At 45.1% G+C, this 27,139-nt stretch overlaps 2 protein-coding genes across 8 annotated transcripts in view; both read right to left on the reverse strand.

Moving 5' to 3' along the window:
• Positions 1 to 8,360, reverse strand: part of SPTAN1 (spectrin alpha, non-erythrocytic 1) — a gene marked incomplete at its 5' end in the record, with an annotated part of 58,763 nt that extends 50,403 nt beyond the window's left edge. For 4 of the 6 annotated variants that reach the window (XM_079706842.1, XM_079706843.1, XM_079706840.1 and 1 more), the window contains one exon: positions 642 to 878. In XM_079706842.1, coding sequence (XP_079562968.1) covers positions 642 to 878 — 237 coding nt within the window. Of the gene's footprint in view, positions 1 to 641; positions 882 to 8,327 lie in introns of those variants that run through there. The other 2 variants (XM_079706839.1, XM_079706838.1) reach the window with 1 other exon arrangement.
• A 16,326-nt stretch (positions 8,361 to 24,686) lies between these two features.
• GLE1 (GLE1 RNA export mediator) overlaps positions 24,687 to 27,139 on the reverse strand; it is a 39,778-nt gene continuing 37,325 nt past the window's right edge. For both annotated transcript variants that reach the window (XM_079706290.1, XM_079706289.1), the window contains exons 14-16: positions 26,839 to 26,921; positions 25,989 to 26,052; positions 24,687 to 24,796 (exon numbers count right to left, since the gene is read on the reverse strand). In XM_079706290.1, coding sequence (XP_079562416.1) covers positions 24,728 to 24,796; positions 25,989 to 26,052; positions 26,839 to 26,921 — 216 coding nt within the window. In that variant the 3' untranslated portion in view covers positions 24,687 to 24,727. The remainder of the gene's footprint in view (positions 24,797 to 25,988; positions 26,053 to 26,838; positions 26,922 to 27,139) is intronic.

Consider the following 27,139-nt stretch of genomic DNA (forward strand, 5'->3'; position numbering starts at 1 on the left):
GTTTACCTTTGACTAATCCATTCACATTCATTCATGATATGACTTTTTTTTAGCTTGCTTTAGAAGCCATACTCTTTGATTGATGTGATACATTCCATTTCTCAATACCTCTCTTTACTCACATGCTGAGCTGGGCAGGGCCTGCACCTAAACCAGCGTTCATCATTTTCTCTTCTCAGATGACTTTGGCATAGTAAAAGAACCGTGGGTACAACCACTGTTCCACTTGCTAAAAAAGTCTTTCACCAAAATCAACAAGAAGAGAGGCTTTTTTTTTAAAAAAAAAAAAACAGCTATACAAATTTTCACCAGCAACAACACTGTTAGCATACCTTTCTCAAAAATACATATTCCAAGAGATCAAACCAGACCCTCCCTGAAAAATGATGAAGGATCACCAATGGTTGTAAGGCAGTGGATTGAGAACCATCAGCTTAAAGCATCCACAGAAGATAAGTTAAAACCTGCAGGATCCCACATTCACGCTCACTAATACAATCACTAAGGGCTTTTCAGAACAGTGAGTGAGTCCTTCCTTATGTCAGATCTACATTCCATCTCTCAAGGTCATAATTAGGTCTGTATAAATTTTGGGCAAAGACATTTGAGCTCTAGAGTTTTGGCAGGCATCTCAGACACACCTGCAGGTTGGTTGGGTCTTTATAGTTCTCATCAGATGCAATCTGAAGTTTCTCCTGAATCCATTTCTCCAGCTCCTCAGCATCTCTTTGGAAAAACTGGAATCGGTACGAATCTTCAAGCTTCTGGCGCCTAAGCGTCGAAAGCTCCTTGAAGCGGTGGTATCTGTCCAGGACCTGCTGCCTCCTCTCCTGGATGTCCTCTGCTGTCTCCAGCACTTTGACCCCGCTTGGGTCCATTTTCTGAAAAGACAGAAAGTCCTGAAGTAAGCACATGACACCAAAATAGACTTTAATGGCATTAGCCTCTTGGAAGAAAATAAAGAATTATGAGAGCCCAAGCAGACAAATGAATTGAAAGTGGTCCCTTCTCGGGAGCTACCAGTGAAGCCCAGGCCCCATTCCCTCATAAAAAATGGCTGCCCAAGTGGGCCCCTCAGAGGATGCCTCACCAACACTGCAATGAGACCAGGCGAGAAATGTGAAGGGGAGAACTATGGTTTACACTGTCAATTCTCCAGAGCCTTGAGAATTCAAAGGAAACACCAACTTTGGAGCTCAAAGAATTACTAAGAAATCCATTCAACAGTCCTTTCATCTGGTCTGTGCATTTCATGGTGTGGAGATTAGAAAACATTTACTCTTAATTCAGCTTTTCTATCTTTCTAGATCTCAGCCTGTTATTCACTGAAGAAAAGGGAATGATTATCAAGTAACTTGAGTCTTTTTTTTTTTAATTAATTTATTTTTTGGGGCTGCATTGGGTTTTCACTGTTGCGTGTGGGCTTTTCTCTATTTGTGGTAAGTGGAGGCTACTCTTCGTTGCGGCGTGCGGGCCTCTCATTGCTGTAGCTTTTCTTGATGTGGAGCACGGGCTCTAGGTGCGTGGGCTTCAGTAGTTGCGGCACGTGAGCTTCAGTAGTTGTGGCTCGCGGGCTCTAGAGCGCAGGCTCAGTAGTTGTGGCGCATGGGCTTAGTTGCTCCACGGCATGTGGGATCTTCCCGGACCAGGTCTCAAACCCATGTCCCCTGCATTGGCGGGTGGATTCCTAACCACTGCACCACCAGGGAAGGCCAGTAACTGAGTCTTTAACATCAAAATCCAATAGAATTTACCTAAAGTAGTGGATTTCTCAGTCACCCCAAAAAGTCAATCCTACAATCTCCTTCAGGCTGGGCAATGAACAGGCTTTGCTTCATCTGAATGCACAAAATTAAAAGAAAATCACAGCATGTCTTAAAAAAAAAAAAGGTGTGGTGAAAGATTTATCCTACCTGACTCTTACCTGCTCCAGTTAACAACAAACACAGGCTAATTGAGTAGGTGGTGCTTCCCCATAGCACTCAATCCACCCCAACTTTAAACTCTCAGATCTGGACAGTTTCACCAGCCTTTAATGTCAAAAAGAAAATCTGACCTATTTATGGGACAAACCCAGAATATGCTACCTGCTCTTCTCTCAGGAATAAGCCATTTTATCCTCTAACCAAGGAAGGACCCACAGAAGGAAACAGGTACACACTAATGACAAACAGCATGTAAATTTGTCAGTAACATGTGACCTTGTAGGAGCTGCCTTCCCTCTCTGTGTCTCAATTTCCCAGAATGACTAAAAACACCAGTCGAAAATGAGATGGTCCCAAGACCCTTCTAACTTTAAAATTACATTCTACAGAGAAGAGTCTGTGACCTGGTAAAAAAGCAGACCAGATAGGCTTTATGGTCTCTCCAGCTCTTGTTCCATAATTTATAAAAGATATAAAAACTGTGCTGCCCAGGAAACATATTTGACAGCTCCTCCCGTTACCCTGTTCGCCTGGCCCAGCCGATGGGAAAGGGTAAGCTGGCTAAGGATGAGGTCTGGAGGCCACTGTGTGCCCCCCACTCCCTGCCCCCATCCAGCTGTGAGATACACAACACTGCTAAGCTCGGGGCAAAGTTTCCAGCTCTTCAGAGAGAAAAGCAGCTTTAAGAGGTGTCAAGAAAAGTATCGACTGCACCTAACCAACTCTGAGGCCTATCTTTTCTATGAAGAGACCTAGCTTCCTAGGGAGAGAATGCAAGGGGATTTTAGCCCTATCCCCATTCCTTCCAAATTACTCTCCACACGTTAACCAGTTATCTTTATTGGTTTTCTCCCACAAAGTCCAATGTATCTGTTGGACTGTAACAAGAAACATATTCTTTGCCCCGTCATTCCCGTGCTTTAAAACCTTTCATCACTCCCTTCTGAGAGAGGAAAGAATCTACCTCTTTAGTTGAACCGTCCAACCTGGCCCAGCACACCTGACTGGTATGTCTGACCCATGCATGCCCCATACCCTCTTGGCACAGAGAAATACTCTCTTCCCAAACACATGATTCTCTCTAAAGACTCCAAGTCAGCTGCTCAGGCTTCCTTTGCCCAGAATGTTCTGTCTCTCCTCTGTCCGGACAACTCCCATTCATGTCTCAATAGGAGCTGAAATGAGGAAGCTGCAGGGATCTGGCCTCCTTACCAAGCTGGACTCAAGGCTCCTTCCCTCCCTCCCTCCCTCCCTCCTTCTCTGATTTAATCACATTTTTCTGTAGATTTACAAAGCACTTGCACATACTTCTCACGGTATAATGAGACTGAGCAATGCAATCTTTGTTGTTGTGTCCCGATTTCTTTTTTTTTTTTAAGATTTTTTTGATGTGGACCATTTTTAAAGTCTTTATTGAATTTGTTACAATGCTGCTTCTGTTCTCCATTTTGGTTTCTGGCCACAAGATCTTAGCTCCCTGATGCCCCACATTGGAAGGCGTAGTCTTAACCACTGGACCACCAGTGAAGTCCCAATTGTATCCCGATTTCTAGCAGACAGATGTCATTAACAAATGTTTGTTTGAGTGCTAGAGAAGCAGCCCTGAGCTCCTCTGTGAAGGGTGGAGAGCGCTCAGTAGTCCACCCCAGTTTCATTTCTGTATCGTCAAACTGGAATTCTGGCCAGGTAACAGCTAGATTTCGTGGCTGAATGAACAGCTGGAATGTGCTGACTGAAGCTACACAACGGGGTGTCAACCTAATGACCAGACCTGAATTACTGAGCTTGGGTGGCCCACACCCGGATAACTGCTCTTTTCACGCTGGCAGGGTGGGACCTTGGGGAAATCAAGTTCAAGAAGGCACAGTTTTGTATCATCAATAGATAGCCGTGTCTGAAAAAACTAGTTTCTATTCTTAAAATGGGCTTCAAGAGAGTCCTTAAAGCCAAAAACTGAGGGTAACCTTGACAAAGGAAACGTCTGTTAAGAACAGGGCAGTTCTGGTTTACGCTGCCGCCCTAGGACATCAGCCTCTTTGGGATCCCTGACAAGAATCACTACCGGATCTGGCCACATTCACCTGCGTGACCTGCTCCAGGCATACCTTACATCAAACTCCCTCATCAACCCCAAGTTACAGGCCCCGGGCAGGTCCACTTCCCAAACCAGAAAGTTCCCTCTGGCCAAAATGTTCTCTTCTCCCCCACTCCCAGCTCGACCATTAATACCATTCAAACCCCTCCAAGTCTAAAGCAACTACGCTGTCCTCTCTGCTGCCCTGAATCAGAAGCCCTCGCTCCCTCTCTGGCCCCCTTAGAGCAACATCACGTCACATTCTGCCACGTGATTACTGTCTTCTCCCTGCGTTTTTGTAAGTTCTTTAGGGAATTTAGAGTTCCTAAGGGACTATAAAAGAGACCTTATCTTACTCTCTGACCACAGAACTCAGCACACATTTAGAGTCAATTACACTCTGAGCTTAGAAATAGAGAAACTGCTGTCACTTCATTATTAAGTGGTCAGGAGACAAAAGATCATCTAATAAGCAAGTTGTAGAGCTAGGGTGACCCAGGATGCTACGGTTTCCAGACCAGCATGCTAGAACCGGTGATTCTTACCATGATTGGAGCCGACACACTCTTTATTAAAGGCTGTTCAGTTATTTATTAACTCCCTTTACTACCTCTTATCTTTTCCATCCCCACTTGAGGGGGGAAAAAAAGGGGGTAGGAGCATATATGAATTATTTTAAAAAATCAAAATTAATTTTTTTAAGATTGAGTCTTCTTAAAGTTAGTAAACAATTAGTGTTAAGAATAATTTATACACTTCCTTTGTTCTCATCTCTCCAGAAACAGTTAGGTGGAGAAACAGTAGGAACCTGTGTGTCTAATTTGCTTGCTTATAAAATTTCCAAGGAATGTATAGCTAGTTATGCATGTAACAATAGCTCCACTGTATATGCCTTCCTACACCATGCCTCAGTCTTTAGATTAATGTCTATGGTGTTTGTCCTGCCGCCCCAGATGACAGGATTCACTGCATTTCCTTTAGCTGCCACGGAAATCTCTCAACGATCACATTCGGAAGCAGCCCTTTCTGATGAAAAAAGAATTCCCAGCATAACAATACTGAGAAGTTCCCCCGAGCAAGCCCCTCGGCCTGGGCTCCGCTCGCTGATCCGACCCCACCAATCCAGGGAGACGGTCCAGCGAGGCCCTGCTGAAATGAACCAACCTAAAAGGCCCTCTTTGTCACCCCAGTGAAGTAGAACAAGTCAATTCTATACCAAGTGCTTTGGTCAGGCAATAATGGACTTTTCTTTCCTGCAGCAGATCAGCTGACGCCAGGAGGTGGGAGCCTGGCCAAGTCACAACTGGCTGTCTGCAGGGAGCTGGGCATCTGAAAGTCAGCAGTGCTCTCCCACTGCTGTGGGTACTCAGAGCTTTCATTCGCATGATTACAGGAGCCAAGGATGACAGGGTAATGGCAGTTCCTCCCCACCCCTTCTCCTGATTGGGAGCTGTCTCTATACAAGTTCCAGTTTCTCTTTGCTCCTAAATGGCTTATTTCCACAGACCACATTAAACACAGGAAAAAATCTCCTATCTCCAAAGAACTATTGCCACCCAGAGGTGCTATGACCTCTCACCCGAAACTCTGTGAGAGTTAGTGGAATTTTCTGGACTCTGCCTGTGTGCACCGTGTTCCCTGAGGCTGCTGCACACTGCAAGAACTCCACCCCAGGCCAGAAATGTGCAGTTGGCTGATAGGGCGGCCTCCACAGAGAATGCCCTGGGCTGTTCCCAGCCTTAATGGGATTAACACCTTCTGAGAGCTAGAAAGGAAGACTTTGGGAAATGTGCCATTAAAAAAAAAAAAAAAAAAAAAATCTCCAACCATACCAGCCTATCTATCTATTCCACTAACTGCCTAAAAACCTCGAAGGAGCCAAATTCCAGGACAGCAATCAACTGACTGCTTATCTCAACTCTGATTTTGTCAATCAGGTCTATGTTTGTGGCTAATGAAGGAGGGGAGACGAAGGGCTAAATGTACTCTCTGTTTAAGGACAGCTTCCCATTTAAGGGAACTGAAGAAAAAAGGTCATATTTTGGCAAATAATTATTAGAGAAGACTGGCTATTTTTACATGCTGCTGCAATGCAGCAGTCAGAATGTTAGCTGCATCATTCAGCAAGTAATGTGAATTGAGCCCAGAGGATAAAACAGGAATTACAACCATGTCCTCTATTGTAATAAATAAAAAGAACTTGTCAGCATTCTTACAATACAGCTAGATCTCTGAGAAGAAAGCCAAGATATGAACCTTGGCTAGAAAGTTCTGGTTTAATCCAAAGTCATGCACGAGAATGACTCCTCATAACCAACACCAACTTAATACACATTATCAATGGAAAATGATTCCTACAAAAGAAGCTAGCCATTAATTAATATCTTTGTCTTCTTGACAACCGCCGACAGACAGCTGTTCGAGGCAGTTCTTGCTATGTACTTAGGGACGTTTTTAAAGTCTTACCCTCATCCACAGAAGCTATAAGACCACTGAGCAAGGGGAGGTGTCTGTCTCCGGAGGGCGGGGAGAGGCAGTGGGTGGGAAGGACACTGTTAAGCAACAGGAAAGACTGTGGAGACACTTTCAAACCAAAGGTCAAATGCTTCCAACTCTGCTCACTTGGCACCTGCAGGGAGTGAGTAGCTTAGGACACCCTCACGCAGATCCTGGACAGCGGAAGAATTCACTAGTCAAGAGTTTCCCTCTGGAACCTCAGAAGAGAGTAAAACTGTCATGAAGACAAGAGGAGTGCCTATTTGGAAACAAAGGTCTGGGAGTGCCGACATCTTAGCGAGCTGAATGTGGCAGACAGGGGCGTTTGGAACACTGCAAGATGAATTCAGACCTCAGGCAGGACATCAGATATATTGTTTTGCAGGGAAAGGGATTTTCAGGACTAACAGGATGAAGAGAGCATTTGGCTCTATGGAAAAATTCATAAACATCACCCAGAGCAAAATGTCAGAGGAACCATCCATCAGTTCTGTTTTTCTTGCTTAGTCAGAGCCCAAAGGTGCAGAAGCAACAATGCCCTTTTTCCCTGGCTTAGAAAGCCAGCACAGTTTACATTTCCAAAGCAGGAGAACTACATCCACGGATGCGGAAGGGCTCCCCGAGAACAAAGCACCCAAGAATTGGTGAGCACCATAAAATCTGACGCCAACTGATTCTCAGATTAAGTGAATTAAGTCAAAACCAGCTCGGCTGCAGATTTTAGTGGTAGACCTGAGAGTAAGCAAAGAGGTAAATAATATATAAGTTAAGAATTTTAACCATGGAAAAACCAGAAATATTTTTGCTTAAACCACATTCCAATCAGGATTGTAGATCTGCACGTCAGCCTTCAAATTGATTAATTCATTTCAACTTGTTAGCAGGATTCCGCAGAGGTGAGCAGGGACTTAGCTTAAAGAAGCAAAAGATTCATACTGCACTGCATCAAAATCCAGAAACGCCAAGCAAGGTTGAGAAAACTTACTTCTGAATGCCTCCCAAACACTACCTTGCTGCTACTTACCTTTTATAACCTGTAAAATCCAGATGAGAGGTGTTTAAGTGCAAAATATTGTTACTGAGATTCAAAACAGAAAAAGGTACAACGTGCCCATTTTAAAAAAACCTTGTTTAAACAATTAACCAAAGGGCTTGCCTCGGATTTATCACCCATAATCACTAGAAATTTGCAGAGCTTATATTTCTGCTTATGGGATATCAAGACATTAATTTTAAGCATTTTTCTTTCTGAAAAAGGTCCAAGTTAGCAAACACTTAAAAATTGTACACAAATAAAAACATGGGTAGTGAGCTTTTTTATAAACAAGAAAATCCAAGTTCCATTTCATTGTAAGGATTGTGGCAAAAAACGTAAATCCATGGAAACAGGAAACAGACCCAAGTTTACAATATTTGTCAAATTGAAAAACACGATTTTTACATGTTTTCAGATTACTTTTTCTAAATATCTATGTGTTTAGTCCCTTGGTTTTTAAGAACCAAGTAACCATCAATAAAAAAAATTAGCAAACAGCACATGCAGACACCAGTAGGGTGATAAGAAATTAATATATTCATGCCTTAAAGAGAGGAAGGTAAAAAAACGAAGGCTTTGGAAATTTTAGAATAAATCTACTAAGAGTTTTGTTCATGTAACATCAAAGAAAATAAACAAAAGCCCAAACCCTAACCAATTTGCTTAACAGGTCATGCAGGCAGGGTGTTTTCCCCCTGCTCTTTGGATCATTCAACCTCTTTGACACATATGAGTCTTCACTGCAAGCCAGGCAAAACCGAAAAGGTAACACATTTCCTGCATGCTGGTCAAATACCTGGACTCTGCGTTTACGAAACGGTGACAACATGATGGAGAAATGTGGCGTCTGAAGAGGGCGGGCGAAGGGCGAGATAACAAGCTTCTAAGGGCAAACTGAACACGATAATTTCACAATGAAGAAAACAGATCTTTAAAAATATGTGAATACAGTTAAAAATCAAATTTCAGCTATTTTCCCAGCGCCCTTCTCATTCTACAGAGCTTCAAAACCAGGAATTGAAAATGCAGAAAGAACCAAGGTTCTCTGGTCTGAGCAGATGTGCTGGCTTGGCCACGTCATACCCTCTTCTGGGTCTCAGTTTCCCAATTTTCAAATAATCCTGAATACTACTAAATATCCCTTTTCTAGACGTGCACTCCCCCAATCCACGTTCCGATACATTAGCTGAGATTCCCAGCACTAGATGATTTCTGTACCCCCTTCCATTCAGTAATAAAATAGCATAATTTTGTGAAGTCATCAGAAACAAGAACGAACTCAAGCTACAAAGATCGAACTTGGGCCTAGTTTACTGGGATACTTCCTTCACAAAATACTATTTCCTGTTCAAAACCCATACAAGAGGAGTATGCAAACGAGGTGGAAGGGAAGTACAAACGCAGCTGCTCCTGCCCACCGGCCCCAAGCGATCAGTTCTGTGGGCCTCGTCTGCATTCCTGGAGTCGGCATTTGCCATCAGGGTGCTGCATTCTTCTACCTACTCCGACCACAGCTGATGGGCTGCAGCAGACCCACCGCACGACTAGCAGAGTCCTCGCATAGCCCACGGAGGATTGATTACGAGGCCGGATTCGTGCCCACTGCCCTTAGCGCAGGTTCAGCAATGACAAGACTGGGGATTAGTCCTGACACCCACTTCTCAGCATCTGCAGTCGCCCCCCCCACCGCCGCCCCCGCGCCCAAGGGAAGAAGGCAGGTAAAGGAAAAGCAGAGGAAAGCCTAACCCAGGGAACCAAAAGATATACTTAAAAACAGCTCTCCCCACCTAAACCTGTTCATGAGATTGCTTGACAAGCTCATATTGTGAGCCTGTGACGCATCAGGTTGCTAATTATTCGATTCCTACAAACGCCCTGCCAAAGACCAAAAGCATATCGGAGAATGTTACCCAGCTGACCGTTTACTGCAGGTCTGCCTCACACCTGTGCAGCAGAGAGCAAATCCACCTTCTGAGTCTCGGCTCTCCATCTAGGTCCCTGGATAACAGCTAACACACTTTGAGGGTCCCTTTGAGTAATACTGGCCCAGTTACTAAAAAGGCTTACTGTTAATTTCCTGCACAGAGGCCCTTACTGCAGCACGTTTTTATTTTCCTGCCGCACATTTTTAAAACTCGGACTTCAATTTGACCTTCCAAAAGCTGACATGAGCTGCAGACAAAAGGGAAAATACATGACTAGTCTGATGAGTTGGAACCTTGGCTCGATGGCTTCATACAGCTGAGCGTTCCCACCGCTTTTCTTCAGGTTTTCTGTTTCCTGGCTGCAGACACTCCCACCCTTCCATCTTTGACACATTCTGTTTTAGTTAAGTACAATTGCTATGACGACGCAATTTCTCAACACATTCTGAAAATATTTCATATGGTCTCTCTTCTCTTCTTCCCTAACAGCCATCATGGTAAGTTTTTCTAAAATACCATGATGAAGACAGAACAAAGGGCCTACATAGTTTAGGATCTATTACACAAAAGAGATTTGACAAGGTGTTGGCCAGTTCAAGCATCATCTCAACCCAGCTTCCTGAGCTATTCAAGCCTTTAATTTAAAACATATTCAACCCTTAACCTTGACAAGCCCTTTGTTTAAAATACATTTTAACCCAGTACTTCAGAGACTTTGAAAAGCAATTTTCTTTGGGAAGCATCTAATGAAATTCGCAGGGACCGCTTTCAAACAAAAGGCTGCTCTATCATTCAACACCGGCATGGCTGTAAAATTTTTGACAAATAATAATGTCCTTGACTCGAAAGACCCGGTCTCGGGGCAAGAAAAAAAAAAAAAAAAGAACTCTAAGCTATTAAGTTATTTGGTTTGGGTCTCATACAAAGCAAGCGCCGCACCTACCTGCTATTTACAAGCAAATCACAGTTGGGTAAGAAAAATATGTTTATTACAGATAAGAAACGGAGATGGCCGGTCTCGGACCTCTCCGTCCAGAGAAGGCCAAGAACCGCCACACAGGACGAAATTAAGGTCAAAGAGCCCTATACTCCCAGATTTTCCTCCTTCAAGGGCTGGGCCGGCATTGCTGGTGGGGATTTGAGAAAAGGAGCTGCACAAGTCGTTCCCCACTGAGGGAAGGGACCGGGGGCGGTGGGGGGAGCGCTCTGCGGAGAGGGGGATGGAGAAACGATCCGGACCAGGAAGCCCCCACCCCACCTGCCGCAGCCGGATGGAGCAGGGCGGGGCCGCAGCCAGACTGGGCTGCGGGGAAGGACCCGGCGTCCTCGCCGCCCCCTCCGCCCAGTCAATGACATTCCAGCGGCTGGCGCCCAGGCTCGGCCCGGCGACTCTTCCGCAGCCCACGCACCACAAGCCGGTCTCAGCCGGCTCGCCCAGTTCCCCGCCCGACGGAGGTAGCGGCGAGGCCGGCCGGGCTCACCTGTCCGTGCGCTGGCCCCGCCCTGCCCCACGGGCCGTCCGGCTCCCCGCCCAGGGGTCGGCCGCCCTCGGGCCTCGCTCCCGCCCTGAGTTCGCCCGCTCCCCCTCTCACCGGCTCCTGGGGGTGGGGGCAGTGGGTGCGTCGGGCCGGGGGTGCTGGAGGAACCGACGGGGCTCAGAGGCCGCCGTTCCTCCCCGTTCGCTCCGCAGCGGGTACTGGCGGCGACGCGCGCGCCCTGCCTCTTTTATAGGCGGACACGCGCGTTCCGGCGGCGGGCGGTCGCGAGCTCGGGGGAAGCGCCGCAGCGCGGCGCGAGGGGCGGGGGCGAGCGCCGGCCGACCAAATGGGGCGGAGCTCCCGCCTGCTCGCTGCCCGATCACCCGGCGGAAAGGGCCGAGCGCTCCCGGAAGGAGCCGAAGCGGCAATGCGGCGGAAGAGTCGAGCCTCGGGAGGGCCGCGGCAGGGTGGGGAAGGAAAAGTGCGCGCGCCAGGGGTGGGGGTTGATGGTGCAGTGGAGTCGCTGCCTCCGCCCAGGCGGGCAGAGATGCTCCAGCTGCACCGCCCTCCCCGCAGTTGGCATCCTCTAATCCTGCCCCTCCCCGCCCTGCAGAGAATCTTCGGCAGCCCACCCCTCCGCCGCTGGGAGCCCTTCCAGGACTGCAGCGAAGGGCGGGGCAGGGCCATCGTCGCAGTCTGGCTGGGGATGCTGCGCGTCCCAGCCGGAAAAACGCCCAGTCCCAAAGGGTGAGATCACCCGTGTGTTTCTCTTCCTCCTTCCCCCTTTCCCTAGGAGAAGGCTGGTGCCAGGGCCCCAAGTCAGCCTTCTCTGGTGGGAGTTGGGGTCAAGAAACCGAGGATGATTTGGGGCTCCGGGTTTGAGAAGGTGGTAAGAAAAGGCCGAATCCGATCATAAAAAATAAAGCCGACTAATTTGGTGTTTATGTCTGTCATTCCGAGATTTGAAGAGTTAATAATTTCTTATATTCTCACATCAAAAGCTTTCGGACAACTCAGCAGTGGAATAGGATGCATTAGCTCTATTTTATAAATGAGACATTGATTCTTCTCGCCATTATTAATTGACCTTTCCTTATGTACCAAGCACTATGCTATGTGTGTTGCCTTTTTAAAAAATCTTTTTGCAATAATTTTATGATTTAGGTATTATTTCCTCATTTTACAAAGGAGCCCTGACATGGAAGCTAGGTCTCTTGCCCTGGGTCAGGCAGCTAGCAAGAGGAAAAGCAAGGATTTGAATCCGGGCAGTCAGAACCTTCTTTTAAACAGTGTGCTATACTGCCTTGCCATAGGAAAGGGAGGCATCGTGATGGTGGATGCTGGAATGCTGAGAAAAGGAAAACAGGATTTCTGGAATTTCTGTTCCTTATAGTCTTAGCAGTTTAAGGGCCTGGCTCTGTAGCTAGAAGCCCTCAAGTAGGACGCCTTTCCCCACCCCCATGACAGCTGGGCGACAGCCATAGTGTAGCATCCAGATCATTCCTGTGCAGTCAGGCAGACCAGGAGCTCTGCAGCTCAGGAAGGCCTCAGCCTCCTGGTTACCAAGCACTCTCCCCTTTAAATAAATATAAAGGCACTAGGCACTGCACCAGAACTTGGGCCCGAGCCCAGCCCTGAGCTTCTTGGTCCTCAGTAGTTTGGCTTCTTCCCTGTGCCTGGGATCTGTAATCGGGTTTCTGAGCTGCTCCGGCTGGAGCCCTGATAATGAGGGAAAGCTCCCCAATTCCCTTACTCTACCAGAGTGCAGAGAAAAGAAAAGGAGTGGCCACACCCCAGAAGCAGCTTTACAGAATCTGGAGGAAAGACATAGGAGCTGAGAGGCATTTCCTGCAATCTTCCATGTAGAGAAAACAGGACTGGGTAACTCCTGCCTGGGGTGTGCATTTCTGGGAACAGCTGATGGCGTCTTCTCCAGTGGGTAGCAGCAAAATGTTTAACCAAATACTCAGCTCTGGGTACAAAATGGCTAACACAATCATAGCTCTCCAAAATTTCCAAGACCGTCTGCTCCAGCAAAGAACGGGGCTCAAGGCTGTGGACAGAAGCTGCAAAAAGGAAGGATTTTTCTTTTACATCAATCTGGCCTCCTAGTGAAATGGGGGTTTTGCTTTTACCAGGCGCAAAACAGATTTGAGATCTGAGAGACAGCTTCTGTATTGATACAGAAATGAAAGTCTTATTTGTCAGTCCTTTGTCTGATCTGAGACGTGGCCAAAACCCAGTGCCTCTAGCCCTGTGTAGCGCCCACCCAGTCGCCCACCCAGTCACCCACCCCGTCCGCATTTGGTACTGGAAATGAGACATTTAGAAAGCCCTCCTTCCTGTGTTCTACTGTCTGCCTACCTCACCTCCCACCAATTTCACCATATGCCTGACACTCTGCTAGGTGTGGGGAAGGAGATGATAAAGCAGACACTGGCTTTCTTTGTTTTCTGAGAGCCGCTCATTCAGAACAAAAACAAAAAAGGGCAGCATAGCGTCTCTGTAACCAATCTAATCATGTCCATCCCAGCCTCTTGCAAAGGTGGGGGTACAGTTAAGACTGAATTCCGAGCTCCTTTTTCTTTCTTCTGTTTTTGGCTGTGCTTTGCGGCGTGTGGAATCTCAGTTCCCTGACCAGGGACTGAACCTGGGCCACAGCAGTGAAAGCCTGGAATCCTAATCACTAGGCCACCAGGGAACTCCCCCAAGCTCCTTTTTCTATTCCAGCAGTTCTAGGAAGGTTTGATATGTGCCCTAAGCTTAGGCATTTAGGTAGTCCCAATACTTTTTCAAGTCATTCGAGAGGTCAACCATTGGGAAACACACTAAGTGTAATGATGTTTTCACATACTCTGGCCATGGCAATTTACTTGCCCACGTTCCCTGGGAGAATCTCTTTGTCTCTCTAACACAAAAACACTCAAGCACGCACACACACACACACACACACACACACACACACGAAAGTTAACAGGCAAGCACCACTCTTTTATCCGCCCCCCAAGAAGGGAGCCGATTGGGAAGTCACCCTGGCAGGTGCACTGTAGTTCTTCCCAGATGAGATTCTGCAGTGTCAGAGCTGGCAAGGAATAGCACAGATCTTCAAAACAGTGACTGGAAGAACCTTGAAGACATTCTGCTAAGTGGAATAAACCAGACACAAAAGGACAAATATTGTATGATTCCACTTACAGGAGAACCCTAGAACAGTCATATTCACAGAGAGAAAGTGGAGCTGGGGTTGCCAGGGCCTGTGGGGACAGGAAAATGGGGAGCTAGTATTTAAGGGGTACAGAGTGGCAGTTTTGCAAGATGAGAAAGTTCTGGAGATGGATGGTGTTGATGGTTAACACAACAGCGTGAGTGTGCTTGATGCCAGACAACTAACTGTACACTTAAAAATGGTTTAAACTGTAAATTTTATGTTATCTTTTTATTTTTAAATTTTATTTATTTATTTTTGGCTGTGTTGGGTCTTCGTTTCTGTGCGTGGGCTTTCTCTAGTTGAGGCGAGCGGGAGCCACTCATCATCGCGGTGCGCGGGCCTGTCACTGTTACAGCCTCTCTTGTTGTGGAGCACAAGCTCCAGACGCGCAGGCTCAGTAGTTGTGGCTCACGGGCCTAGTTGCTCCGCGGCATGTGGGATCTTCCCAGACCAGGGCTCAAACCCATGTCCCCTGCGTTGGCAGGCGGACTCTCAACCACTGTGCCACCAGGGAAGCCCTTTATGTTAAATTTTAAACTGTAAATGTTACATTACTTTACAATGACTGCCTCTGAAATCAGGGGCCACATTAGAGAAGAGGCCTGATAGCTGCTGGGAGCATGGACTTAACAGGCTGGTTTGCCTAACAGGACTGTAAGTGACAGCAGAGAGGTGAGCCCCTCACTCCCCTGGCACATCTTCCTAATCCAGCTGGCTTATTTCCCGTATGTACTCTCACGGGACCACCTTTTAAGCCCCAACAGTCTCTCTCCTTCCTATTCATCCTGAACACACAGAATTAGTTTCATAAACCATGTGAAACCTTCTCAAAAAATTCTAGTAGCAGACTTCCCTGGTGGCGCAGTGGTTAAGAATCTGCTTGCCAACGCAGGGGACGCGGGTTCAAGCCCTGGTCCCGGAAGATCCCACATGCTGCGGAGCAACTAAGTCCGTGCGCCACAACTACTGAGCCTGCGAGCCATAACTACTGAAGCCCGTGTGCCACAACTACTGGAGCCCCCGCGCCTAGAGCCCGTGCTCTGCAACGAGAAGCCATCACAATGAGAAGCCCACGCACCGCAACAAAGAGTAGCCCCCGCTCGCTGCAACTAGAGAAAGCCCGTGCAGCAATGAAGACCCAACGCAGTCATAAATAAATAAATAAATACAATTCTAGTAGCTTCCCACTGCCTACCGAATCACCCAAACGATTTTATTTTATTTTTTATTATTTTTATATAAGTATTTTAATTTATTTAATTAATTAATTTTTGTCTGTGTTGGGTCTTCCTTCGCTGCACATGGGCTTTCTCTAGTTGCGGCGAGCAGGGGCTACACTTCATTGTGGTGCGTGGGCTTCTCATTGCAGTGGCTTCTCTTGTTGCAGAGCACAGGCTGTAGGCATGCAGGCTTCAGTAGTTGTGGCTTGCGGGCTCTAGAGTGCAGGCTCAGTAGTTGTGGCGCAGGGGCTTAGTTGCTCCTCGGCATGTGGGATCTTGCCAGACCAGGGCTCGAACCTGTGTCCCCTGCATTGGCAGGCGGATTCTTAACCACTGCGTCACTAGGGAAGCCCATATTTTATTTTATTTTTAAAAATACATTTATTTATTTATTTATTTTTGGCTGCGTTGGGTCTTTGTTGCTGCACGTGGGCTTTCTCTAGTTGCAGCAAGCGGGGGCTACTCTTGGTTGCGGTGTGTGGGCTTCTCATTGCAGTGGCTTCTCTTGTTGTGGAGCATGGGCTCTAGGTGCGCGGGCTTCGGTAGTTGTGGCACGCAGGCTCAGTAGCTGTGGCTCGTGGGCTCTAGAGCACAGGCTCAGTAGTTGTGGCACACGGGCTTAGTTGCTCCTTGGCATGTGGGATCTTCCCGGACCAGGGATCGAACCTGTGTCCCCTGCATTGACAGGAGGATTCTTAACCACTGCGCCACCACGGAAGTCCCCACCCACACTATTTTAATAGAGATTCCGGAGCCTACACAAACTTTCCACAGCATTATTTCCTACTGCTCTTCTCTGGACCTGAGCTTAGCCACTTCCTAAACAGGTTGTTTATTCTTCCAACTTCATGCTTTTGCTCATACTTTCCCCCTAAATTAGAATGTCCTTCTTTCCCAACACCCACTCCTCATTTCTGACAAATCTTACCCATTTTGAGCTTATGTAAGTAGAACCTTTCTGGAAGAGCAGTTTGGCGATATGGATCAGCATATGAAATTTGCATGCCATTTGACACAATGTTATATTTAGGAATACAACCTAAGAAGGTAGAAAATATATTTAAGAATGTTAATAATTGTAAAAAAAAATTAGAAGCAGCTAGTCACCAACTGAAAAATGGTTAATTAAGATTCATTAATTCAAGACTATATTGGTGATATAGTTCATACTGATTGACTTGAAAAATATCTAAGATGTTATTGAACAGTGGCAGTCAGTTACTTAAGAGCTATTTACTTAAGAGCTATATTTGTATATCCATGTATATAAGCACAGAGATGATTAAAGAGATGTTCACAGTGGGTACCTAGAATAAAAGGCTTTGGGGACTTTTTTATCTCCTTTTTAAAAATTTACAGATAGTTTTAAGTATCTGGATCAAGCACTATCTCAAGGTACCTTCTTGACCATCCTAACCTCCAACTAAAGCATTTCAAAAAGTATATTCTCAGAAATACTAGTCCCAAGAGAAGCTCAAGAGTTCCATGGTAAGTTCGGGAAACAATATAAACTCTTGGAGGTTAATTCAAAGTATCATAGTTAAGGCACCAAAAAGTCCTGCAAGAAAAGCCCTTTTTCTTTTCTTTATAATCTAAACATTTTATTATGGAAGATTTCAAAGATAAACCTAGAAAATGGAATAGTACAATGAACCTCCATCTGCTCATCACCCAGCTTCAACAATTATCAACATCCTGCCATTCTTATTTCATATAGTACTTCACCTAGTTTACCTTTAACACAGTAGCTGCCAAACTTCTTTGCTGAACTTTTTTTAGGATCCTGTAGAAAAACTTTCTGGACAAAGCTGACCTAGATGAAATGGAGCTATCTTCTGCACTATGGTAACTTTTAGTTCAAACCATCAAGCACTCCAAGTTTGTAAATCACATTCTCCATTGAATTAAAATTCTACCCCCCAGTCACCTACTTCACTTTAAGTAGGAAGCATTTTGCAAAACCCGTTTATTTTTTAAAATATTTACTTATTTATTTGGCTGCATCGGGTCTTAGTTGTGGCACACAGGATCTTTGATGCGGCATGCGGGAACTTGTGGCACGCAGGCTCCAGGGTGTGCGGGCTCAGTAGCTGCGGCACGTGGGCTTAGTTGCCCTGTGGCATGTGGGATCTTAGTTCCCCAATCAGGGATTGAACCTGCATCCCCTGAACTGAAGGTGGATTCTTAACCACTGGACCACCAGAGAAGTCCAGCAAAACCTGTTTAGAGTCAACTTTCCATCCCTGCTACAGGTTGATAGCTTCAAGGTCACCTTTGGCATCACCGTCCTGTTTTCAGGGTTGTAGGTTCTAGACCTTGAATTTGTCACCTCATCAGAATTGTAGGCCTGATTTTGTTGTTGCTGTTTATTTTTAAGTGGGGGAGAGGATTATCTTTTTTTTAATATGTTTATTTATTTTTGTCTGTGTTGGGTCTTCATTGCTGTACACAGGCTTTTTTCTTTAGTTGCGGTGAGCGGGGACTACTCTTCCTTGCAGTGTGCAGGCTCCTCATTGCGGTGGCTTCTCTTGTTGCAGAGCATGGGCTCTAGGCGCGCAGGCTTCAGTAGTCGTGGCACGTGGGCTCAGTAGTTGTGGCTCGCGGGCTCTAGAGCTCAGGCTCAGTAGTTGTGGCGCATGGGCTTAGTTGTTCTGCGGCATGTGGGATCTTCCTGGGCCAGGGCTCGAAACTGTGTCTCCCGCAATGGCAGGTAGATTCCCAACCACTGCGCCACCAGGGACGTCCCAGCAAAACCTGTTTAGAGTCAACTTCCCATCCCTGCTACAGGTTGATGGCTTCAAGGTCACCTTTGGCATCACCGTCCTGTTTTCAGGGTTGTAGGTTCTAGACCTTGAATTTGTCGCCTCATCAGAATTGTAGGCCTGATTTTGTTGCTGTTGTTTGTTTGTTTTTTAAGTGGGGGAGAGGATTATCTTTTAATTTTGAAATAATTTCAAATTTGTAAAAAATTACAAGAGTAATAGAAAGAAATCCCATACACCCTTCATCCAGATTCCCCAATTTGTTAACAATTGACCACATTTGTTCTATTATTCTGATAGTATACACTTACACACATACACACACGTGTAGATATTTTCCCCCTGAATCATTTGAGAATAAGTTGCAGACATCATGCCCAGTCACCCCTAAGTACTTTAAGAACAAGTACTTTTCTTTTTATAACCACAATACAATGATCAAAGTCAGGAAATTAATGTTGACATAATACTGTTATCTAACATACAGACCTTATTCAAGTTTTGCTAATTGTCCCAACATCCTTTACAAGACAAACACACAGAAAGATCTTTTTTTTCCTGGACCAGGTTCCAATCCAGCATCATGTACTACATTTAGTGTAAACATCCTGAAGGAGCTAAAAGAAAAATGTTTCTTGAATACATCATCTGTGTAGACTGATATTTAAAATAAATGGAGCCTGGCTGTAAACTAGATGGTATTATAAATTCCTCTATAATGGGTGTTTCTGGAAATCCATCACATAGCTGGGAGACCATAGCTCTCATCTGCTTTCTGCAGGTCCACAGGACCTAATATCAGGGATTCATTAATGGCACAGAGAAAAGGGAAGTGAATGGCCAAGCCTGATAAGGCACCTGTGGGAAGCTCTGTAGCTCTGTTTTCCTGGCACTGAGAGAGAAGACATCCAAACCTAATTACGTCACTGCTATCACCACAGGAAGCTTGAGAAGTGGAGGAAAGCTCCTAGCACGTGGGTGGGAAACCTCCAGAACAACTCCATTCTTCTATCCAAGGGATGTGTTGGGTTTCTCTCCCATTGGAATTTCCAATTCATCATCAAATTTGCTTTAAAATGATGTAGGACAGGATTTCCCTGGTGGCGCAGTGGTTGAGAATCCGCTTGTCAATGCAGGGGACACGGGTTCGAGCCCTGGTCTGAGAAGATCACATATGCTGCGGAGCAACTAAGCCCATGCGCCACAACTACTGAGCCTGCACTCTAGAGCCCGTGAGCCACAACTACTGAAGCCCATGCTCTGCAAAAAGAGAAGCCACCGCAGTGAGAAACCCACGCATGACTACGAAGAGTAGCCCCCGTTCGTTGCAACTACAGAAAGCCCACGCGCAGCAACGAAGACCCAACGCAGCCGAAAATAATTAATTAATAAAAAAAAGATGTAGGACCATGATAAGACAAAAATATGGGCACTCAGCCTAAGAAATGAGGTCAAACTTGAAAGGAGGCAAGCAGGCAGGTGAGCGCTTGAACTTAAAGGCAAATGCAGTCCTTGGTATTCTACTCTTAGAAATGTGACACTACTCTCCACCAGGAGTCACCGCTATCGCCGGCAATCTCTACCTCTGGAGGCAACGCTACCAGTGAGTATCGAAAACCTGGCCTCCCTGATGCTCTCCTTTCTTGGTTTACCATCAAGAACCCAATAGGAATACCAAGCATTAAATGACATGTGCAAGACTGTTAAACATGTCTAGAGAAAGAAGATTCAAATATTGTAAGAGGTGTTTGCTATGGAGTGGTACAAATTCAAAGTGGAGGAGACCTTAGAGATCATCTTGTCCAGTGATTTTTTTCATATTTCATTTTTTTTTTTTTTTTTTTTGTGGTACGCAGGCCTCTCACTGTTGTGGCCTCTCCCGTTGCGGCGCACAGGCTCCGGACGCGCAGGCTCAGCGGCCATGGCTCACGGGCCCAGCCGCTCCGCAGCATGTGGGATCTTCCCGGACGGGGCACGAACCTGTGTCCTCTGCATCGGCAGGCGGACTCTCAACCACTGCGCCACCAGGGAAGCCCCATATTTCATTTTTGACAGAACTTTCCCATATGTAATCTTACAAAGAACTCCAATATATACAGCACATAAAGCAAAAATGCTGTGGCAGAGAGAATCCCAGTGTTCCATGCAGGCCCATTAGTCCTATTAAAGGCTGTGCAAATGTGAGCTGCTTAACTCCAGTAAGAGGCACTGCTCACCTCCTGGTTCCATTTTCATAGTTATTAATAGAACAGCTTTCCAGCAGATGGCAGTAGTAGGAAGGGAAGCCTTTTAAAAATTTGCACAAAGCCGCCATATGCTGACTGACTATACAGCTGAGCCCCATCCACTCAACACCCTGAAGTCAGTGCTTCCCAAGTTGTTCCGTCATGATGCACAGAAAATGCCATCTGTAAAGCACAGGTAGAGAGAGGAAGTCAAATGGCCACGGGCCCCATGGGCTACAGAGATCAGTATGCTATGACACACAGCAGGGAAGCTCTGCCCTAAGGCACCGCTACTGAGCACAATTTGAAAACTACTCATCTGGTGACTGGTCCAATTCTTGTGTTTCACAGGTGGGGATACTGAGGTTCAGAGAGTGGATGACCCACTCAAGGTCACAAACCTAAAAGTGAATTGAAAATCTGAAAGATGCCACCAGAAAACTACTAGAACTAATCAATGAATTTGGTAAGGTTGCAGGATACAAAAGTAATGCACAGAAATCTCTGGCATTCCTATACACTAACAACGAAAGATAAGAAAGAGAAATTAAGGAAACAATCCCATTTACCATCGCAACAAAAAGAATAAAATATCTTGGAATAAACCTACCTAAGGAGGCAAAAGACCTGTACTTAGAAAACTATAAAACACTGATGAAAGAAATCAAAGATAACATAAACAGATGGAGACATATACCATGCTCCTGGATTAGAAGAATCAATACTGTGAAAATGACTATACTACCCAAAGCAATCTACAGGTTCAATGCAATCCCTATCAAATTACCAATGGCATTTTTCACAGAACTAGAACAAGAAATTTTACAAGTTGTATGGAAACACAAAGGACCCTGAATAGCCAAAGCAATCTTAAGAAAGAAAAATGGAGCTGGAGGAATCAGGCTCCCAGACTTCAGACTATACTACAAAGCTACAGTAATCAAGACAATACAGTACTGGCACAAAAACAGAAATATAGATCAATGGAACAGGACAGAAAGCCCAGAGATAAACCCATGCACATATGGTCACCTTATCTTTGACAAAGGAGGCAAGAAAATACAATGGAGAAAAGACAGCCTCTTCAATAAGCAGTGCTGGGAAAAATGGACAGCTACATGTAAAAGAATGAAATTAGAACACACCCTAACACCATATACAAAAATAAACTCAAAATGGATTAAAGACCTAAATGTAAAGGCCAGACACTACAAAACTCTTAGAGGAAAACAGGCAGAACACTCTATGACATATATCACAGCAAGATCCTTTTTGACCCACCTCCTAGAGAAATGGAAATAAAAACAAAAATAAACAAATGGGACCTAATGAAACTTAAAAGCTTTTGCATAGCAAAGGAAACCATAAACAAGATGAAAAGACAACCCTCAGAATGGGAGAAAATATTTGCAAATGAAGAAACTGACAAAGGATTAATCTCCAAAATATACAAGCAGCTCATGCAGCTCAATATTAAAGAAACAAACAACCCAATCCAAAAATGGGCAGAAGACCTAAATAGACATTTCTCCAAAGAAGACATACAGATGGCCAAGAAGCACATGAAAAGATGCTCAACACAAAGTGAAAGAGCGGCATGGACATATATACACTACCAAACGTAAGGTAGATAGCTAGTGGGAAGCAGCCGCATAGCACAGGGAGATCAGCTCGGTGCTTTGTGACCGCCTGGAGGGGTGGGATAGGGAGGGTGGGAGGGAGACGCAAAAGGGAGGGGATATGGGAACATATGTATACATATAACTGATTAAATTTGTGATAAAGCAAAAAATAAAAAAAAAAAAAAAAAAAAAAAAAAAAAAAAAGAAAAGATGCTCAACATCACTAATTATTGAGAAATGCAAATCAAAACCACAATGAGGTACCACCTCACATTGGGCAGAATGGCCATCTCAAAAAATCTAGGAACAATAAATGCTGGAGAAGGTGTGGAGAAAAGGGAACCTTCCTGCACTGTTGGTGGGAATGTAAATTGATACAGCCACTATGGAGAACAGTATGGAGGTTCCTTAAAAAACTAAAATAGGGGCTTCCCTGGTGGCACAGTGGTTGAGAGTCCGCCTGCCGATGCGGGGGACACAGGTTTGTGCCCCGGTCCGGGAAGATCCCACATCCGCAGAGCGGCTGGGCCCATAAGCCATGGCTGCTGAGCCTGTGTGTCCGGAGCCTGTGCTCCGCAACGGGAGAGGCCACAACAGTGAGAGGCCCGTGTACTGCAAAAACAAACAAACAAACGAAAACTAAAATAGAACTACCATATGGCCCAGCAATCCCACTACTGGGCATATACCCTGAGAAAACCATAATTTAAAAAGAGTCGTGTACCACAATGTTCACTGCAGCACTATTTACAAAAGCCAGGACATGGAAGCAACCTAAATGTCCACCAACAGATGAATGGATAAAGAAGATGTAGCACATATATACAATGCAATATTACTCAGCCATAAAAAGGAAAAAAATTGAGTTATTTGTAGTGAGGTGGATGGACCTAGAATCTGTCATACAGAGTGAAGTAAGTCAGAAAGAGAAAGAAAAATACTGTATGCTAACACATATATATGGAATTTAAAAAAGCGGTCCTGATGAACCTAGTGGCAGGGCAGGAATAAAGACGCAGACGTAGAGAATGGACTTGAGGGCACGGGGGGGGAAGGGGAAGCTGGGACGAAGTGAGAGAGTAGCACTGACATATATACACTACCAAGTGTAAAATGGATGGCTAGTGGGAAGCTGCTGCATAGCACAAGGAGATCAACTTGATGATGCTTTGTCATGACCTAGAGGGATGGGATAGGGAGGGCAGGAGGGAGGCTCAAGAGGGAGGAGATATGGGATATATGTATACATATAGCTGATTCACTTAATTGTACAGCAGAAACTAACATAACATTGTAAAGCATTTATATTCCAATAAAGATGTGAAAAAAAATTTTTTTTTAAGTGAATTGAACCCAAGTCTCTAGACTCCTTCCCCAGTGTTCATTCCATTGTGTCCACATCAAAAGACTTTAATTCTTTCCCATCTGCTAGATAAAACAGGGTCAGTTACTGGTACATAATTACACGAAAGAAATGACAGAAAAAAAGCAGTTTTCCCAAGGTGAAGGTCAAGACAAAAAAGGGAAAAACATACCACTCTATACCTAGACTCGGGCACCACCATGCCCCTTATGATTTACACAGCTCCAGGTACAGGAAGGTGATCATACTGAACCGACTAGATACCAGCAAGGGGTTTTTAAAAATCAAGCTTTATTACTTATCTTTTGGCACTATAGTCAATAATTCACAGAATGGGTTGCTTCGAGCGACTCAAGATTACCAGAGAATCCTCCACAAGAAACACAACCCCACATACAACATCTACTACAGAGGAATAGATCCAAGAGAATGAGTCTTTCCATAAAGCAAATCTCAACTCTTAGCTGAACAGCCAGACTCTGGATTTTTGTAGTGGCTTTAGTCAGGCAAATCTATCATCATTCATTACTCAGAGCATGTAAAAACAATTATAAGGCAGTTCTCAATTCTTCCCCAACATCTTTATTAAACCCGATTCATTGCTTATGGATGCTCAGCTCATGTACAATGTTGCAAGCTCCATCTCAGCCCATCTTAACTCAAATTGAAAAACAAAAAGCTGGGTTCATGCATCCCGACTCATCCAGGAACCAAATTCCAAAGTAAGAGGACAAACAGTGCTTCCTGGTTCAATATAACATGTGTTAACAGTCCTAATCCCAGACACTAAGCTACCTCCGATGCAATTTGGGACTGACTTAGCCCATGTCTACACCAGGCATTTCTTCTGAATTTATAATTACTTCACAAGCTGACTAGGCAAAACAAACATAACCCAGTCCTGCATGTGAGGGTTTGGGCCTCATCTGTTACCTGCTACTTTAAAGGTGACCTTGAGTCTTTGCTCCTCCTGGGAATTCTGAATGGGGGGGCAGCACAGGGGGAGGGGCTGGGGTGTGGTGGTGGAGTGAAAGCCACTTCAGCTCAGAGTGAAATAGTCAAGGTATTAACCTACCTTCTGAAAGATACTAGAAACAAAGGAAATCAAGGGTGAGATCAAGTGCTAAACTCTTCTCATAATTTTTTTTTCAAATTTTTTGCAAAAATGAGAAAGGCCAATTCTGCTTACTCTGTCATGCGGACCCCTTTAAGAAGTCATCACATCTATTAAAGGACCTCTTAATTTGTGACCCATGAACATCTGCTCTCCTAGTCACAAGGTACAAATACACAAAACATGTATTGACGTGACTTCTCCCAAATACAGCTGTCTTCAGCTGCTTAATTATCGTCCCTTTGCAACAAAATGGTGATGGTGGGTGACGGAGTAACATCAGGAGCGCCAGAAGGAGGAAGTCAGAAAGCCCTTGGGGACAGGAATCTCCTTGTGCTCCAAACATTCCTGGTCAGGGAAAGACAAGGAAAACAGAATGATTCTCTGATAACACTGCTTCCAACACTTAAAGTTTGGAAGAAACTTTGAGGGACAGCATGTGGAAGTAAGTCCTACGGATGTCGTACATACATATACAATGGAATATTACTCGGCCATAAAAAACCCCAAATAATGCCATTTGCAGCACTGTGGATGGACCTAGAGATTGTCATACTGAGTGAAGTAAGTCAGAGAAAGACAAATATCATATAATATCGCTTGTATGTGGCATCTAAAAAAAATAGTACAAATGAACTTCTTTACAAAACAGAAACGGAGTCACAGATGTAGAAAACAAACGTATGGTTACGGGGTGGGGGGAGGGATAAATTGGGTGACTGGGACCGACATATACACACTACTCTATATAAAACAGATAACTAATAAGAACCTACTGTACAGCACGGGAAACTACTCAATACTCTGCAATGACGTATATGGGAAAAGAATCTAAAAGAGAGTGGATATATGTTTATGTATAACTGATTCACTGTGCTATACAGCAGGAACTAACACAACATTGTAAATCAACTATACTCCAATAAAAATTAATTGAAAAAAAACAAAAAAAGGTTTTCTATAAGACTTCTCCTTCTGCATGAATTGCAGCGGAGGGCAAATGCCAGGGTATTGTTAACGTCTGTCCCACTCTCATCTCCCACAGCCTGGCCTCACCTTTCACTATTGCAATTTCCCCAACTGGGCTACTGGAGAGTGGAAGTCAGTTGGCTGTCTTGGCAGACGTACCAAAATGCAAAGTTTTTTGGCACTTGGAAAAAGGACAGGAGTCTGGCTCAAACTGCAGTCTGTTCTCATGGAGAAAAGTGACCACACATACCTGTCCCCTAGACCTGAGACTGAGAAAAGAACCTTGGCCAACATGCAAAAAGTGTATCAGTGAGATGAGATTCATTACATGTATTTTATTCATCTCTTAGGAGAGCTTTTCCCCACGGGCAGTATAGACAATGACACGTAGGAAGAAGACAATGAAATGGCAGCCCTTAAGGTGAAGAGGGGTTGATGGACAAAAAAGTAGGGTTCGGAAAAATCAAGAGGAAGAGACCGCAGTCAGAGTCTGGATGTGCAAGACACGTCAGACACAGGTGCACTGGAAGCCGACGACAATCTGGGATGTGCTGGTCTAAGGGCATCTTACCTCCAAGAACTGCTTGAGGCGTATGAAGGAACCCATCTGTCCTGAGCTGGTGATGGCTTCAATCCTACAGGGAGAGAAAGAAGACAGGTGAGTCACAGCTATGACTCACACTTCTCTTTTGGAGGAGTTAGGAGACCTGCTGATCTGGAGGGCGGGGCGGATCAAACGACTCACAGACGTGTCGTCTACACTGGATGCTGTCGCTCTACTAAATGGTCTCAACATTTTTTTCTTTTCTTTTTTCTTTTTTCATGCCCCCTGCAGTGGAAGCATGGAGTCTTAATCACTGGACTGCCAGGGAAGTCCCTCAACATTTTTTTCAAATAAGCGGATAAAGGAGAAAAGAGCACTGTTCCTTTCCAAGGTCTTTGTGATCAGGTGGGATGGGTGCTGCCAATGCCTTTCCCCACTTGGAAAGGCCAGTGAGTTGAGAGGAGTGAGAAGGGTCCTTGAAGGTGAATGCCACGACAGAGTCAAGCAACCTGGCTGACCAATCAGTTTCACCAACTGATTTACTGAGGGGGTTTGCCTCCTTGGTTTCATGCATGACTGCATGTAATCACTATCCCAGATTATCTGGGGGAGTTTAGAAAAGAAGAGAGTTTTAAAAATGTCAGGTATCTGAATCCAAGATCTTCCTAATTTGTTTTTTTTATTTAGTCAACAATATTTAAGAGAGACTTCAGAAGCGTTTATTCAAATAAAAAAGAGGAGACGGATGGGAGCAGATGTTACACTTAACACAGGTGCTTAACTGAGTCAGAAACAGCATGTAACAGCAGCCACGGTATCTGATGTCATAAGTTTTCACCTACCAAATCCCCTGGTGTCTACTCAACAAGTCTAATACCTGGGTAAGTAGTCCTCTTTGATGAGAAGTAGCATCTTCCAGAACTGGACCTGGTACTGCTTCATAAGGGCATTCCCACACACCTAGAGGGGAAGGTGGGCACTGTCAGAGCAGAGAATGAAAATTCACACTCATATGAGAGATCCATAAAGGACAATCAGACCTTTGCCTTTTGTTCCTATCAAGAATTTCAACCACAATGCCACTTAGCCAGCTAAGCAAGGGAATTAAAATCCAGCTTTCGGGCTTCCCTGGTGGCGCAGTGGTTGAGAGTCTGCCTGCCGATGCAGGGGACACGGGT

This window comes from Hyperoodon ampullatus, assembly GCF_949752795.1.
Source record: "Hyperoodon ampullatus genome assembly, chromosome: 6".
NCBI lineage: Eukaryota > Metazoa > Chordata > Mammalia > Artiodactyla > Ziphiidae > Hyperoodon > Hyperoodon ampullatus.